The sequence below is a fragment of the Mesoplodon mirus genome (genome assembly GCF_964341445.2).
Source record: "Mesoplodon mirus genome assembly, chromosome: 2".
NCBI lineage: Eukaryota > Metazoa > Chordata > Mammalia > Artiodactyla > Ziphiidae > Mesoplodon > Mesoplodon mirus.
The window spans coordinates 3,707,487-3,722,016 of record NC_138977.1 but is presented as its reverse complement, the minus strand read 5'-3'; the positions used below and the strand labels follow the sequence as shown (position 1 = coordinate 3,722,016).

Here is a 14,530-nt window from a genome sequence, read left to right as displayed (position 1 = left end):
ATTTGAGTTTCACATAAAACATGTACGGGGCTGGCAGGGTGGTCAGACCCTTTGGGAGGTGGGGACATACCTGTTTAGCTGCGGATGAAGAGATGGCTTTCCTGTCCAGCAGGTCAAGCAGCTCAGCCAGGGCAGAGGGTGTGACAGGACTAGCAGCCCCAAAAAGGAGAGAAGAAACATGTACATTTCACTGTCGGTGTATGCATTTATGGTTATTTAAAATCAAAGCACGTGATTTTGAAGGTTTGAATAATTAAATCCACACCCAGGAATAAAAGTAACAGGCCAGTTAGGCTCTATGTTATTTATTTATTTATTTATTATTATTATTTTTTTTTCGGTACGCGGGCCTCTCACTGTTGTGGCCTCTCCCGCTGTGGAGCGCAGGCTCAGCGGCCACGGCTCACGGGCCCAGCCGCTCCGCGGCATGTGGGATCTTCCCGGACCGGGGCACGAACCCGTGTCCCCTGCATCGGCAGGCGGACTCTCAACCACTGCGCCACCAGGGAAGCCCAGTTATTTTGTACTTTAGGATAGAACACATTTTTGTGACCAGTGTTGTTTTTCTTTATTTTACTACCCAACAGTAACCGTAGTTTGGCAGAAGTTGTAGTGACAGACAACTGCTCAGTTTAATTAGTCAAAAAAAGGAGGTGGCTGCAAACTTCATGAACCATGACAAGAAGAGAAAAAAACCAAAACCCAGTAATTAAACATTTTCGACTGAAAGATCAGCCTAAAAATTACTTCAAACAAAACAGCTAACAAGGCCAGTTTTCGAGTGTTTTTGTGCAAATATTAAATTCTTTTTAATCGTAAGAGCTTGTCTTTTAGGGACGCGGTGACTACCAGCCATGTTGTCAGCCATCCTCATGGGCACCCACATACTGCTCTCTCCCGCAGGCTCTCAACAGCTTCTCACAGAAGGGCCTGGAATTCATTATGCCTACACTTCTAGGAAGGGACTTATTTGCCAAGATCCCATGATATAAAAGGACGAGAGGCAACCAAAGGCCTAAAGAGTCATTAATTGACATTCTGGGGTGAAGGGGGAGGTGGGTGCCTAGGATTAGTGGAAAGACTGAATTACAGACTATTTCTTTTAAAATACACGGTTTTGCTACTTTTAAACACATGCAGCAACTAGACTAATGAAACTCTGTCTGTCTGAGGTCATGAGGGGACCAGTTTTAAATAGACTGGAATGACTTATAAATAGCACGTTAGTGTGTCTGTGTAAATGAAAGCTTCTGGAACGTTTAACACTACTTGAAAACACCTTCTGTTTAACTCTCAGTTCCCATCACTCACTATTAATTTCTTTGTTAAGCTCTTAGATAGTAAAAAGGAAACTACTGCTTAGCCCCTACGCCAATTTCCCGGAATTCCAGGCCAACCGAGTGCAAGTGCACCAGGTCTGACTCAGGTGCAGTGAAACCTCACAGGGCTGTTCACGTGAGGCAGCTGACACACAGAGGCGGCCCACTGTCCTGCAAGTGTCTGCTTATCCCGAAGTATGGATAAAAGATCAATCCAAGAGGATATTAGGTTTGCAGAGTGTCTGGACCACCCTGATTAAATCTCAGCAGGACGAGGGGCAAAGGGCTGGGAAATCAAGACACCCTTTCTCTAACTTCCCACCCTACTGACAAGTAATAAAGAATCCAGGTTGTTTTAAAAAGTCAGGTTTCTTGGATGTTCTACGATCCTAGTAAATGTAAAGGCCAATTAGAGTGTAGACTGTGTGTAGAACCTGTAATAAGCACTGAGGTTGAACTAGATTTCTCAAGCCTGCAAACAAAAGGGTCCCCACTCCCACACGAGCTGATGATAAAGGGATGTGAGGACAGAAATAGAATACAGCATGACTAAAAATACTTTGCCTTTCATCCAATGACCTTCATTCACTAGGAAGTATCTCCACTGACTTGGGATTTCTCGATCGCCCTTTTGTACCCACAGTGCTCGACACATAGTAGGTCAGCAGTATCTGTGTCACAGACTCCTTCCCCCCAACAGGGATGGCTGGGACACTGCGTCTACTAATTCCAGCTGTGCCAGGGCTCACCTCCAGTAAGACGATGACAAAGATCAGGACCTGTCACCCTGGCCTTGAAAGGCCCCCCTCATCAGGTTAAACAAATAAATTGGCCGATTTGGAACAGAACGGCAGCAGAAGCACAAGCTACTGATTGGCTGCTGTCAGATCACACTGGTTTCTGGGCCGTGGGTGTGTGTCCACTAAAGAAGAGCCCAACGTGGAAGGCTAGTCTCCCATCCCCAGCCTGGCGCATCTGCAGACGAGGGGAAATGGCATCTCTCAAGCCTTCCAACTTCACCCAGTCCCCTGGAGCTCTTATGGGATCACGACTCCACCCCCAGCCTGGATTCTGGAAGCAGACACCCTGACACCTCCACAGCCACCCCCGTTCCTGTGAAACGTGCCGCCCGTCGCAACCCCCAAGCTCATTTTAGGCCCAAGCTCATGGGATGCAGAGGCTCGTGGAGAAAGACAGGGAGACACAGACACCTAGGTGGCTGCTCAGCAATCCTGCTCATCTTGCTAATGTCTCAGCGTCCCTGCCTGGCACTCCCACCCAAGCTGCTGTTCTAGAGCGTCTCCTTCCCACGCCCCTTCTCAGCACGGACCCTCACCTCCCACATCATAAGGTCATCCGCTGATGGAAGGCTCAGAATTTTCTAGGGTGCCCGCCTCCTCCTCTTCCATCAGACAGCCCCCTGGACCCATGCTCTTGCCTGCATCACCTGCCACTGCTACGCATCCTACTTGGATGCTGGGTTCCTCCCTCCTGCGGCTTTAACCCCACACCTTCACAAGTGCTCAGATCTGCCCTGTCTTGACAGTACCTCCAAGTGATCTTGCAGTCACTTGCTTCTGCCTGACCTTATTATTATTATTATTATTTTACCAATGAAGAGCATCAGTGGCTACTGTCTGCCCTTGCTGTTTGGATCCCAACCCTATCCCTCTGTAGATGCTGTTCTTTTAAAATCACCTCCCCTCACTAGTTACCAAACATAATAGCTTCCCACCCTGCCGCACCCCTGAGAAAACCCCTCCTCCCTGGGCCTCCCATTCTCTCCTCCCTCGAGTGCCCTCCTCCACCTCTTCCCGCTGGCCAGGAGTGGCCTGGGCTCCTGTCTCCCCACACATGTTCTAAGCCAGGGGTCGGCAAACTTCTGGAAGGCGCCAGAGAGCAAATCTTTAAGGCTCTGTGCGACACACCGGGTCTCGGTCATGTAGTCTTTGTTTTGGTTTCTAAATATACGAGGTAATAATCCTCCTTAGCTCACAGGCTGTATACAAACAGGCCTGCGGCTGTGACCTCTAACAGGCTCCCACCTCCTACATCCCATTCTTGGACGCTGCCCCGCATATCACGCTGCCGGACTAATCCTCCTGTCAGCCTCAGCCCCTTCTCAGCTCAAAGGCCTTCCCTGGTTTCCTAGCGCCTCAGGAGCTGCTGCCCGCAGCTGACCCGCAAGTTCAGGCCCTCGGCTGGAGTGAACAACTGGACAGCCGCACCGGCCTGATATTACCAGGACGTACTTGGTCAGGGAATCAGTAACTTCCACTTCCCTAACTAAATCAAACCTGGTATGAACAGTTATGAGTTATAAACCAAACAAGCAATATACTCAAAATAATGAAAAAGCCAAGTTCAACAAGCACTTTTCTGGCCAGACCCTTTAAACACCAGTCTTCTCAGGGGTCTTTAAAGATGAACGCTCACTTGCAAACTCACCTCCTGCCAACGCGATCCCTGGAGTGTCCCCTGCCTGGTGTCATCATGAGATTACTGCTAGCTTGGCAGCTACTGCTCTTCTAGGCTTTGGAAACGTTAGCCCAGCTGCCGAGGCTGCTCACTGGTTAATGTTTGCTCCAGGTGAGGCCGGTATATGCAGCCCAGGCAATGGTTGCCTGAACTGTGCAGACTGTGAGAGCTGCTACACAGAGCTTGTTTCCTGTTCAGTTCCTGTTCTACGTAAACTCTAGCACAGAACTGTTGCTTAGCTTCCTCCTTACTTGACTTTGGAACAACCAAGCACACTTTTATTTACAGTTTGGTATCCTTGGAGTTCTTTTTTTCTTTGATACATTTATTCATTTTATTTATTTATTTTTGGCTGTGTTGGGTCTTCGTTGCTGCGCACAGGCTTTCTCTAGTTGCGGCGAGTGGGGGCTACTCTTCATTGCGGTGCGTGGGTTCCTCGTTGCGGTGGCTTCTCTTGTTGTGGAGCACGGGCTCTAGGCACACGGGCTTCAGTAGTTGTGGCTCGCAGGCTGTAGAGCGCAGGCTCAGTAGTTGTGACGCACGGGCTTCGTTGCTCCGCGGCACGTGGGGTCTTCCCAGACCAGGGCTCGAACCCGTGTCCCCTGCATTGGCAGGCAGATTCTTAACCACTGCGCTACCAGGGAAGCCCCCCTTGGAGTTCTTAAGACTCTAGTGCTTACGAATTGTTTGGATAAATACCAGAGGCTCCAAGTTCCCTTGACAGGCTAATGTATCAATCTCAGCTCCTGTAGAAGCTCCTAAAATGGTTGTTAGCAAACCCCTCATGTCACAGATCAATATATAGAGAAACGGGACTGGAAGTCAGGGGGCTGGCTTCCGGTCTGAGCAGGTGTGCACCTTACCTCTTGGGGCCTGGATTCCCTCCTCTGCTAAATGAAAGAGCTGAACCAGAGGCAGCTCAGGTCTCTGCTGAGACTGAAATTCAGTGACTCTAGCAATCAGTCAGCAACGTGGAAAACGCTTTTGAAAGCTAAGAGTTAGATCTCCTCCCAAAGCTCCAACCACTCCTTCCCAGAGCCTTTCGGGTGAACGTGGCCTCGTCCCTCTCTGCGTGCACCGCACTGTGAGTAGTTCTAAACAAGAAGCACCCCGTTCTGCCTTGAGGTAAAAGCGTTAGTGCACAAGTCCAGTCCTCGCCAGGACACAGAGCTTCTTAAGGGCCGGGCTGGGGTCCTGCTTGGCTCTCCACGAGCTCTGCAGAGGGTGCTCTATGGCCAGCGCCGGATTCACGGCTCAGCTCCTGCGACTTTCCACACCCTCCATGCTCCGGCCTGACCCCAGTCATACGGTCAACTGTCCTTTTCTGCCATTTTCCAGCCTCTGCTCCTGCCAGCTATGCTCCCCCGCCACCCCGCCCCCCAAAGCTGCTGCTCCTTCGCCATCCCCATGCCCTGGTTCCCCACAGATGTCGCCCGGCCCCTCCTTCACCAAGACCTCTCCATCCTTTCAGGCCCCGGTACAGCTATACCTCCTCCATCAACTCTGCCTGAATGGGCCCGGGCTTTTCAGTGTGAAGACTGAAGTTTCTGAGTAGAGAGGTCAAACCGGAGAGGACAAGAAGGAAAGACAAACAGGCAACAGATGCCGTGGGAGTCTGGGGATCGGGGGCGGGGGGGCATCGTTTTGGTACCTCACATACCAGCACGGAATAGAGAAGGAAGCGGACACTAAGGGCCCACGGGCGCCGTGCGTTTTCCTCTCAAAAACCCTTGGAGGCAGGTACTATCACTGTCGTTTACAGTGACGGCACTGAGGGTGGCTCATCCAAGGTCACGGCTGGTAAGAAGCCACGTGAGGAGGTGAAACAGAGCCACGTGGCCACGCTGGTACCTGTGCAAACACACTGCGAGCAAGAGGCCGAACATGAAGCCAGCATCGCACGGGGTAACTTCTCTGCACAGACGACTCTTTGGACTCGCGTATCAGTCAGCACGCGCCTGTCTCCCCGGCTCTCCTTCCCCATATGGCCGTGGGCGTTGCTGCAGCAACGACGCTCCCCAAGAACAGCTCGGCCTCCCGCGGGGCCCCTGCCTGTGTGCCCCTGATGAGCACCCACATGTAAACCTGCTGCTCGTTCTCTCCTTCCCCACACTCTCCTTTTCTCCGGCTCCTGTGACACCCGTGCTCCTGGTTCTCTCCCTCCCTCCCTGCCCATGCTCCTTGGGTAGTCCAGGGAGTCTCAGGCCTGGTCACACGGTATCCTCCCCGACAGCTCTCACCTGCTCCGACGGCTCCCAGTACCGTCTACACATTGCTGAGTCCGCGATCCGCTTATACTGGACCGTGCACTGCCTGCCCCGAGATGCCATGCTCGGGCTCCCCTCGAACCACGCGCACACGCTGCCCTCCACGCCCGGAGCGCCTGCTGGACTTGGCCTGCTGGGCCCCGCCCACCCTTCACTCAGCAGGGAGCTCAGCTCTTCTCTCCCCCTTCTCAGGGCACCCAACTCGCTGCTTTGTAAGGACCACGGGGACCGCGTCTGTCTCGTGGACCGGCTTTCCCCACGCTCGGCACAGAACTTAGCATAGGGCGGAGTCTCAATTGACACGTGCTGAGTTTTGAACAAGTGAGAACTCTCGGATTTACACTCCCAGACGCCTCCCAGCAGACGTAGGCCCACCTATCTGACTGCCTATCAGTCACCCCACGAGGGGGACGTCTGTCCCACAGGCAACTCAAACCCTGCATGTCCAAAAGGAACATGGTGTCCTCCCCACCTGTGCCTCTTCCTTCACCTCCCACCAGGTTGAACGGCTCTACTGCACCTCACCCCACTGCCCACGAGAGGGAGGTGGAAGTCGTGTGGACTTGAGATCACTGTCCTCATCTTGGCCCACCGCGCTCGGGCCCAGGCACGGGGAGTTCCGCACGCGCGCTCCCGTAAGAGGTACCCAACTGGGCTTCCCACCTCGGCTCCATCTTCCATCCCATCCCCCCAGAGGGCAACTGGAGTGAGCGTGCGCTCTCAGGCCTTTGACAGCTGCTGACAAAGGCGTGTGAAGCCTCCCGGGTGGCCTTGCCCATCCCGGCACCTCCCCTGCTCCCTCCGAGCACCCTGGAGCTTCTGGGCCTCCTGAGCCCGCCACGCCTCTTGTCTCTGAGTGTCGCACGATTGCATCTATGGTCCAGAAGGCTCGGAACCCTCCCTCCACTTGGCAAGTCCTCAGGGCCTGGTCTCTGAGGGACACTCGCTCTCCCTCCTGAGGGAAAGCTTGGTTGACGCCCCAGCCTCGGTGCAGGTCCCCTTTCTGTGCATTCATGGTGGCCTGAACACACCTGCGGTGTAACGGGATCGTACTGAGCCGACTGTCTGCTTTCTTACACTCTGGATGCCCTGCAGGTAGGAAACTCCTCATCTTACTCATCTGTAGGCCCCCAGCCCAGCCCAGTACAAAGGACAGCGTGGACGGTCAGAGACCGGAATAAACGAGCTTTCAGATGTGAAGTGGATGGCGGACAGCTTTAGACTCTGACATGCACAGGGGATGTCTGTGTCTCGTCAGGAGATCCTGAGGGGAAGAAGGAACGCAGAACACCAGCCCTGCCCTGTGTCAACTGCTTCTGGACACAGAGGTCACCACAAAGGAAAAGGCGCCCCCAGACCCCACTCACCTCTCACTGACGGCAAGGTTCTGCTGCTTTAAAAAGCCCAGAAAAGTGTTGAGGACCCAACTAGTCACTGTCTTTGGCTCTGCCCTAGTTCCTTTGATCACATTCTGGAAGAACTCCAGTAGGCCAACTTCATTCTGTAAAGAAAAAGAAAATGATATAAAGCCTCCAAAAATGAAAGATCAGCCTTCTGAAACTGTCACCCTCTGCATCCCTGAGACATCTACTGGTACTTCCCCAAACACAGAGATGTCACCAGAAAATTCTGATCACTTTCAGTGAACAGCAAGTATTCTACTACTTCTGCTACGGTCACCATGCATTTACACAGCATTCTGTCAAAGGAATGAACACGCTGCAGACAGCCTGGACTTTGTGGACCGGAGGACGCTGAAACCCGACATCCCCTAAACTCATTCGCCCTCTCAGTGTCCGCCATGGGTACCCTACCCTACAACCTTTATCCCTGAGCAGCATATCTAGCCTGAGTTTACCGTCCTGTGTCTTTCTAGGCCTGTCTTCTCCTGTAAGTCCCAGCGATGGCTAGAAAAAGAAGGTGAGGAAAGCAGCAGACCAAGGAACAAACAGAATATTCTACGTCTGAAAAATCACAAGTGGATCGTAACTGTACTCATCTTCACATCATCCCCAGAGGGGACAGCAGTGGTTTTCACGTTTTCAAAATGAGTAAGAACACAGGCACGTGACCCACTTAGACATGATGGGTGGAGGGTGGTGCCAGGCCCCTGAGCCAAGCGAGGCCCAGCTGATCCTGGCTCTCACTGCGCTCTGTGAAAACAATCACCTGGGTTGGCTCAACAAGGAGACGTGCTTGAAGAAGCCCCTCCTGTTCCTCCCCCTCTGGACCACCAACTCTGTGAGTCAGGGGCCACGCTGCCCGTTCTCTCTGTGACTAGAACTACCTCAGTGCTGGGTCATGGCAGCTGCCTGCTTAGCATCGATGAGTGAATCAACGTTTCCCATCACCTTGTCTTTTCTTAAAAAAAATCACACGTGGACGCTCACCCTTTATCATACCATGTTCACCTTTAAATATTGGAATTGCCACAATTATGCTTAAGAGTAATCCCCAAGGCACTCATTGAATTATACACTACATTGCCTGCTCAGATGGATTTGGCAAAACCAAGAAATGTGGCTAAGCCCCACCCTTTGTTTTTCAGTGAGGAAAATAAAAACATGTTCCACCCACATCTGGGAGGCTGAAGTTTCCAAATGCATTTTAAATAGTAGGTTTCCCCTACCTGCTGAAATTCAAATCAAACCACACTTTCCTTAAAATATTCCTTTTTAACTTTATACTGCAGGTAAGGCTCTCACCCTCGCCCCTTTCAGAGAACCTTCATTAACCAAAAGAACATTCTGTAAAAATACAATACTGGGAAGAAGTGAGACACACTAACAAAAGTGCTCTCAATGTTTCATTATTGTAGATGCTATAATATATACACAGGCACACAGCTGCTAAAGTAGAAATTCCGTAAAAAAACAAAAACAAAAACAAACTACGTGCCCTTTATAACAGTTGCATTCTCTGGTGACAAGCCTACTGAATCATCCCATAATCATTTCCTGAATCTCTTTTCAAGCTGATGGTATTATTCTGCTCACGCCAAACCTGGGCAGAGGCCACCTCAGCAGCCAGAGCTTGACTACAGATAAAGGCAAATCCAGGCAGCATGAAGAGAAAGTTCTGTTTAACTTATGGAAAAGTATTCAAACTTCCACAATGGCACACAAACCACTGGAGAGGGAGAAAACCCGCTACCGGCCCAAATCAGATAAGCAGGATTCCCTTTGTTCTAACCCAGAGAGGCTGGCCTGCTGGTGAAAAGAGCTGTCAGGAGGAGGACACTGCTTTGCAGAGGAAAGGTTTTCTAAATCCACCTAGAAATACTGAACCCACAGGCCTGGCTGAATTGCTGGGACGTGATGAATATCTATTCCTCTACCCTTGGGTGGTTTTTTTGTTGGATGGATAACATGGCAAGTCAGATTTCTGTTTGTCTTTTCGTGTCAGTGCTGTGAGGCAGCCTCTCCGAGGTGGAGCTGTGCTTCACTGGGGGATATGTGGGTTCAGTACACAATCTGCAGTGAACGGGGAAGTCTGCGATCGTGACAGGGCGAGCTGTGGGCAGCGGGGCTGCAGGAGGCCGAGCTGCCCCCGCCCGGAGAATGACAGATGGATGCAAAGTCACACATGGGCTGCCCGCTCGGGCTCTTTACATCAGAAGCCTGCTTACCAAGAAAAAAACACACAGCATTCTAGGAAAGGCCTTCTTCGTTTTCCTGTGAGATTGGCAAATGCTAATAAGCTTGGCCCGGATCTCAGAAGTCCCTGTGAACATGGCTGCACAGCCATCTGGTTTTCTCGGGAAAACAATGGACCAGTTAATTCCCTTACATGAAAACCATATTATGAGCAACGCACAGGAATTCCCTGGCAGTCCAGTGGTTAGGACTCTGCACTAGGGCACAGGTTCAATCCCTCGTCGAGGAACTAAGATCCCACAAGCCACGTGATGGCAGCCAAAAAAAAAAGAGCAACGCAGAAAGGCCACTGCATTAGGGAACCCTTAACGTCCTTCTCAGAGGCAACAAGCCAGCACTCATCTATCCCACATCAGACAGAGCTGAACCTTCAGCTACACAGGGCATCAAGTCTCCTGGCCGACTATGTCTCAAACTGTTCCTTCAAGATAGCCCAAGTGGCACGGACAACTGGTCCTGGCTTTTGTGTAACACCAGACACTCTTTACAGCTCTGCGACTAACTGGGAAGCGTCCTTTTCACATTTTAATCAAATTTCCCAAAGCATCCCATGACACCCAGAGCCAATGCCAGGCCAGCCTCTCGGATGCAGACACGAACCCTCCACTGCCAGTGGGTCTGTCCGCTGGTCACTGCTGGGGTGAGGCAAGGCAGAGGGCTCCCCTTCCCTTCCCTGCTGCTTTGGGAAGGAACCTGACCCACACTTGCATGGGGCCCTGAAGCCAGGTGCCCCGCAGCCGACTTTTCCAGCCTACTTTCAGAGATGACCAAATGCCAGAAGACTATCTTGCTGCAAGAGGATGAAGGCTGATCTCTCAACTGCCATTCCTGTCCTAAGTCACACACCCTGGGAATCTGATGAGAGGGCAGGATAAGGCTGGACTATATTTATTTATTTATTTATTTATTTATTTATTTATTTTTGCGGTATGTGGGCCTCTCACTGTTGCGGCCTCTCCCGTTGCGGAGCACAGGCTCCGGACGCACAGGCCCAGCGGCCACGGCTCACGGGCCCAGCCGCTCCGCGGCATGTGGGATCCTCCCAGACCGGGGCACGAACCCGTTTCCCCTGCATCGGCAGGCGGACTCTCAACCACTGCGCCACCAGGGAAGCCCTGGACTATATTTAGAAGGAGAATGAAACCCAGTAGAGACAGCTGCCCGGTGGCAGACTCGGAGAAGAAAAAGGCCACAGAGCACACGTTATGGGACAGCTGGTTATGTGGCAGGGAGTGACCCGTCAGCTATGGGGACCCTGGCTTTATTGCCTGAATACCTGCTACACGGGGATCAGTGGCCAGCCCTGCGGGGGGAAGGGGTGGGGACGGCACGTGGCTGCTGCTGCTGCTAATGATGTTAAGAGTAGTTTCAACGGCAACAAGAACGGGTGCTTTCTCTACATTACCTCATCCAGTGCCAACACCGACTCTGTGGGCGGCGTACTAGTGGAGTTCTCTTTTACAGGTGGGGACGCTCTGAGCACTGACTTGCTTGAGGTCCCCTTGAGGCGAGAAAACAGTAGAGCTGGGACTCTGCGGCCTGTGCTCTCACCCTCCGGGTTCCGCTGCCGCTGACGAAGGACGGTCACATCCCCGCCTTCCTGGGGACTGAAACTGAGCACCCGCCAGGGCCGGGCACAACACGAGGCAACTTGCCCATCCAAAGAACGCACTTCCCCACCACCTGCATTATTTTGAGAGCTGCCCGCTGCTGAAAGGTTCTTAACATATTAAAAATGTAGCAAAGGCCCTCAGCAATTAGCTTAGAAATCAGGAGGAGAAAATGGTGAGCTCAGGTGCTGCCGTTGCCAAGGTACACCTAGACCACGTGGTGCTCTCCGCGGCGGCTGACACACACCGGTTCCCAGGTCGGGGGGGTGGGGGGGGAACGGTGGCACCCCCCATACGGGGCTTCCGGGGGGACGGGAGGGCGGCCGGAACGCCCCGGGGCCTCTCTCCTGCGTCCCTCCACTCCCCTCCCCGGAGAAGTCAGGGAGCGCGCCTGCATGGGCGCCGCCTGACTCTGCAGCATCCCTGACACGGCTAAGCAAACCCTGTTGTCACTCACAGAGTTCCGTGTCAAGCACATGGTATTTCGTCGCGCTCTGGCTCCTCCGATGCGGGTGACTCACGCACGAGGTTACACCTCACTGGGCAGGTCGTGCTGTGGGGCGGGGGAGTGGCTGACAGCTCGGGGGACCCCGTACCTGCAGCTGAGTGACAGCCGCTCCGCCCGGGCCGCGCTCGCAGGAGCCGGGAGGAGCCGCCCTACGGAGGGAGGTACCCACGGGGGCCGCGCCACGGGAAGAGGGCCCGGCATCTGCACGTCCACGGGAGCTCTGTGCTTCCCGTCACTCCTGTGAGTCTGATCCCTCTTACAAGGTGAGAAAAAAACTGGGACCCCACAACTTTGTGAAACATGGCCCTGAAGATGACGTCACTGCTGCTGTTGGGGTGGGAGTGAATCAGGTGGTAGGAGGCCCCCACGAGGGGTGCGGCCACGGGAGGGACCGGGGCCTGCAGTGGGGCGGGAGGCGGGGTCCATGCCGTGAACGGAGCCTCCCTCTGCTTCTCACGGAAACAAGGAGGGGCTGTGGAAATCCTTCAGTGAGAGAGAAGGGAGGAAAAAAAGACGCATCCAGAGGATTCATCAGTGGGGAAAAACAAGCGGTAGTTCATTGGTGGTATGAGGCTGGCACAGGAAACATCGCTCTCCTCCGAGTGTGTGGAGGAAGCTGGAATCCTGGACCCTCACTGCCGCTTTCAGGCAGCTGTGAAACTGACTCCAAACACCAAGGGTATGCTCTTTAGCCTGACTCAAGGAATAGATGATTAGGTGGGTCTACAGTCCTATTCTGGTCCCCGCAATTTCCACCTCTGAGTCATGTTCCCAGAGAGCTTGGGAGCCCCTACAATCTGAGCGGAACTCCGGTCCCATCCATGTCACTTGTGCTCTGTTGCCAGCAAAGCCAGGAAGGAAGCACACACCTCTGAGCTGGACTCCGCGCGCGTTCTCACTGACCCCTGCCTTAGACGCATGGAAATGAGGCTACATCCTCTGTGATGCATTCACTCCAGGAGAGACGTTGAGAGAAACCAATTTGAGAGGAGGACTTTCCCTTGGACAATCAAAATCCAAACAATTCAGGTAATAAAAGTTGACAGCAGACAGGCATAATCAAAGACTGCGAGAATCAGACACAAAGAGGATGTTGTCAAGAAATCAATTCTGATGGTGATCACACTTCAGTGAGCCTAAAACCACTGCTGTCAAAGTGGTCCCGACACGGACGAAACCTGTGTTACTCAGCTGAAGCTTTCTGTTAACTGTCCCCAAAAGGAAACCTGTCTACTGTACAGACAGGAAATGAGGCTTCGGGATGGGCTGGGGACAGAGCCCCAGAGAGTCCCCAAGGCTGGCGCTCAGGACTGCACCCCACAGTGGGCAGGTGCCTGTGCCCACAGGGGACTCACCTCAGAAAGCCCCTTGCCACTTGCACCTGAAGTGAATGAACTGTGGGGTTTGCGGGAGTCAAGTTAGAAGACGCACCTTTTGATTCGACTTGACCAGAACAAAACATTGGTTATTTTTTCGGTGCACAGACTAACTGTGAAAGCACCCTTAAGCCGACGAGCCCTGGGGGCAATTTTATAAAATGAACAGTAAAATCTATTTTGAAAAGTGCATGAAGCTGAAATATGGTGAGCAATGGTGTTGACCAAATGGATTTTCCTTCAGCTATGGTTACACGGTGAGTCCTTTGCTCCTCAATAAGTCTGGGCAGTTAAAAGCAGTCAATAAGGTTCAGTTGCTTTTCTAACTATTAGCTTTAAAGTAGTATTACCTATGAGATATACAGATATCTATCATGGGAAATTATTTTACAGGCAATTCATCCAGACAGAAAACCAGGCCATTTCAAGGTAACGAGAGACCCAGAGCAAAACTCTTGGAAAACAATCCATTCGACAACCAACCATCACCATGATATCCTTTCTGTTTCTTTGTTCCTCGGAGACATCTTACTCTTTTCCATGATGTCAGAAACAAAAGATTATGACTTTAAATGGGGAATAACCAGCTGGGCAAATGAATTTGTTCAAGTAAGACCACATATCTTGAGGCTGCACACAAAGACGGACAGACACATAGCAGCAGAATGCACTGACTCGGAGGGTAATCACATCTCCCTCCGGTCTCACAGGAGCCATGCTGGATTTTTCCTAAAATTCTGCCCTGCGTGGCTCCTGATGTGTCAGCAGCTGTCTGCTGCTCTTTTACCCTGGCAGCATGTTCTTGGGAGTCTGGTCAGCTGTATGTAGATTTTTTAGATTCCGTGAAGATGCTGCTGTGCCTGTCACCTTTGGGGTAAGTGACTCATTCCCCTCCTCTTTCCTCTGGGGAGGGAACAGCTTCAGGTACCTTCTCAGAGTCCTCCCAGCTCCTCCGTGCCAGAGGTGAGATCTGGACTCAAGAGTGTCTGTCTCAGGACTTCCTGGCTGTCCAGTGGTTAGGACTTTGCCTTCTAATGCAGGGGGTGCAGGTTCAATCCCTGGTCAGGGAGCTAAGATCCCACGTGCCTTGGGGCCAAAAATCCAAAACATAAAGCAGAGGCAATACTGTAACAAATTCAATAAAGACTTTAAAAATGGTCCATATCAAAAAAAAAAATCTTGAAAAAAAAGAAAGAGTGTCTGTCTCGACTTGTGTTGCCAAGGGGGAGGGGGGAGGGGGAGGGGGAGGGACGGAATTGGAGTTTGGGATTAGCAGATGCCGACTATTACATGCAGACTGGATGGATAACAGGGGC

At 52.2% G+C, this 14,530-nt stretch overlaps 1 protein-coding gene across 6 annotated transcripts in view; it reads right to left on the bottom strand.

Moving 5' to 3' along the window:
• The window catches only part of GATB (glutamyl-tRNA amidotransferase subunit B), an 81,083-nt gene that overhangs the window by 12,782 nt on the left and 53,771 nt on the right, over positions 1-14,530 (bottom strand). For all 6 annotated transcript variants that reach the window (XR_014294785.1, XR_014294786.1, XR_014294787.1 and 3 more), the window contains 2 exons: positions 7,432-7,565; positions 71-149 (listed from right to left, as the gene is read on the bottom strand). Coding sequence is in view for 3 of the 6 variants with exons in the window: in XM_082629334.1 (XP_082485460.1) it covers positions 71-149; positions 7,432-7,565 (213 nt within the window). In the remaining 3 variants the exon portion in view is untranslated. The remainder of the gene's footprint in view (positions 1-70; positions 150-7,431; positions 7,566-14,530) is intronic.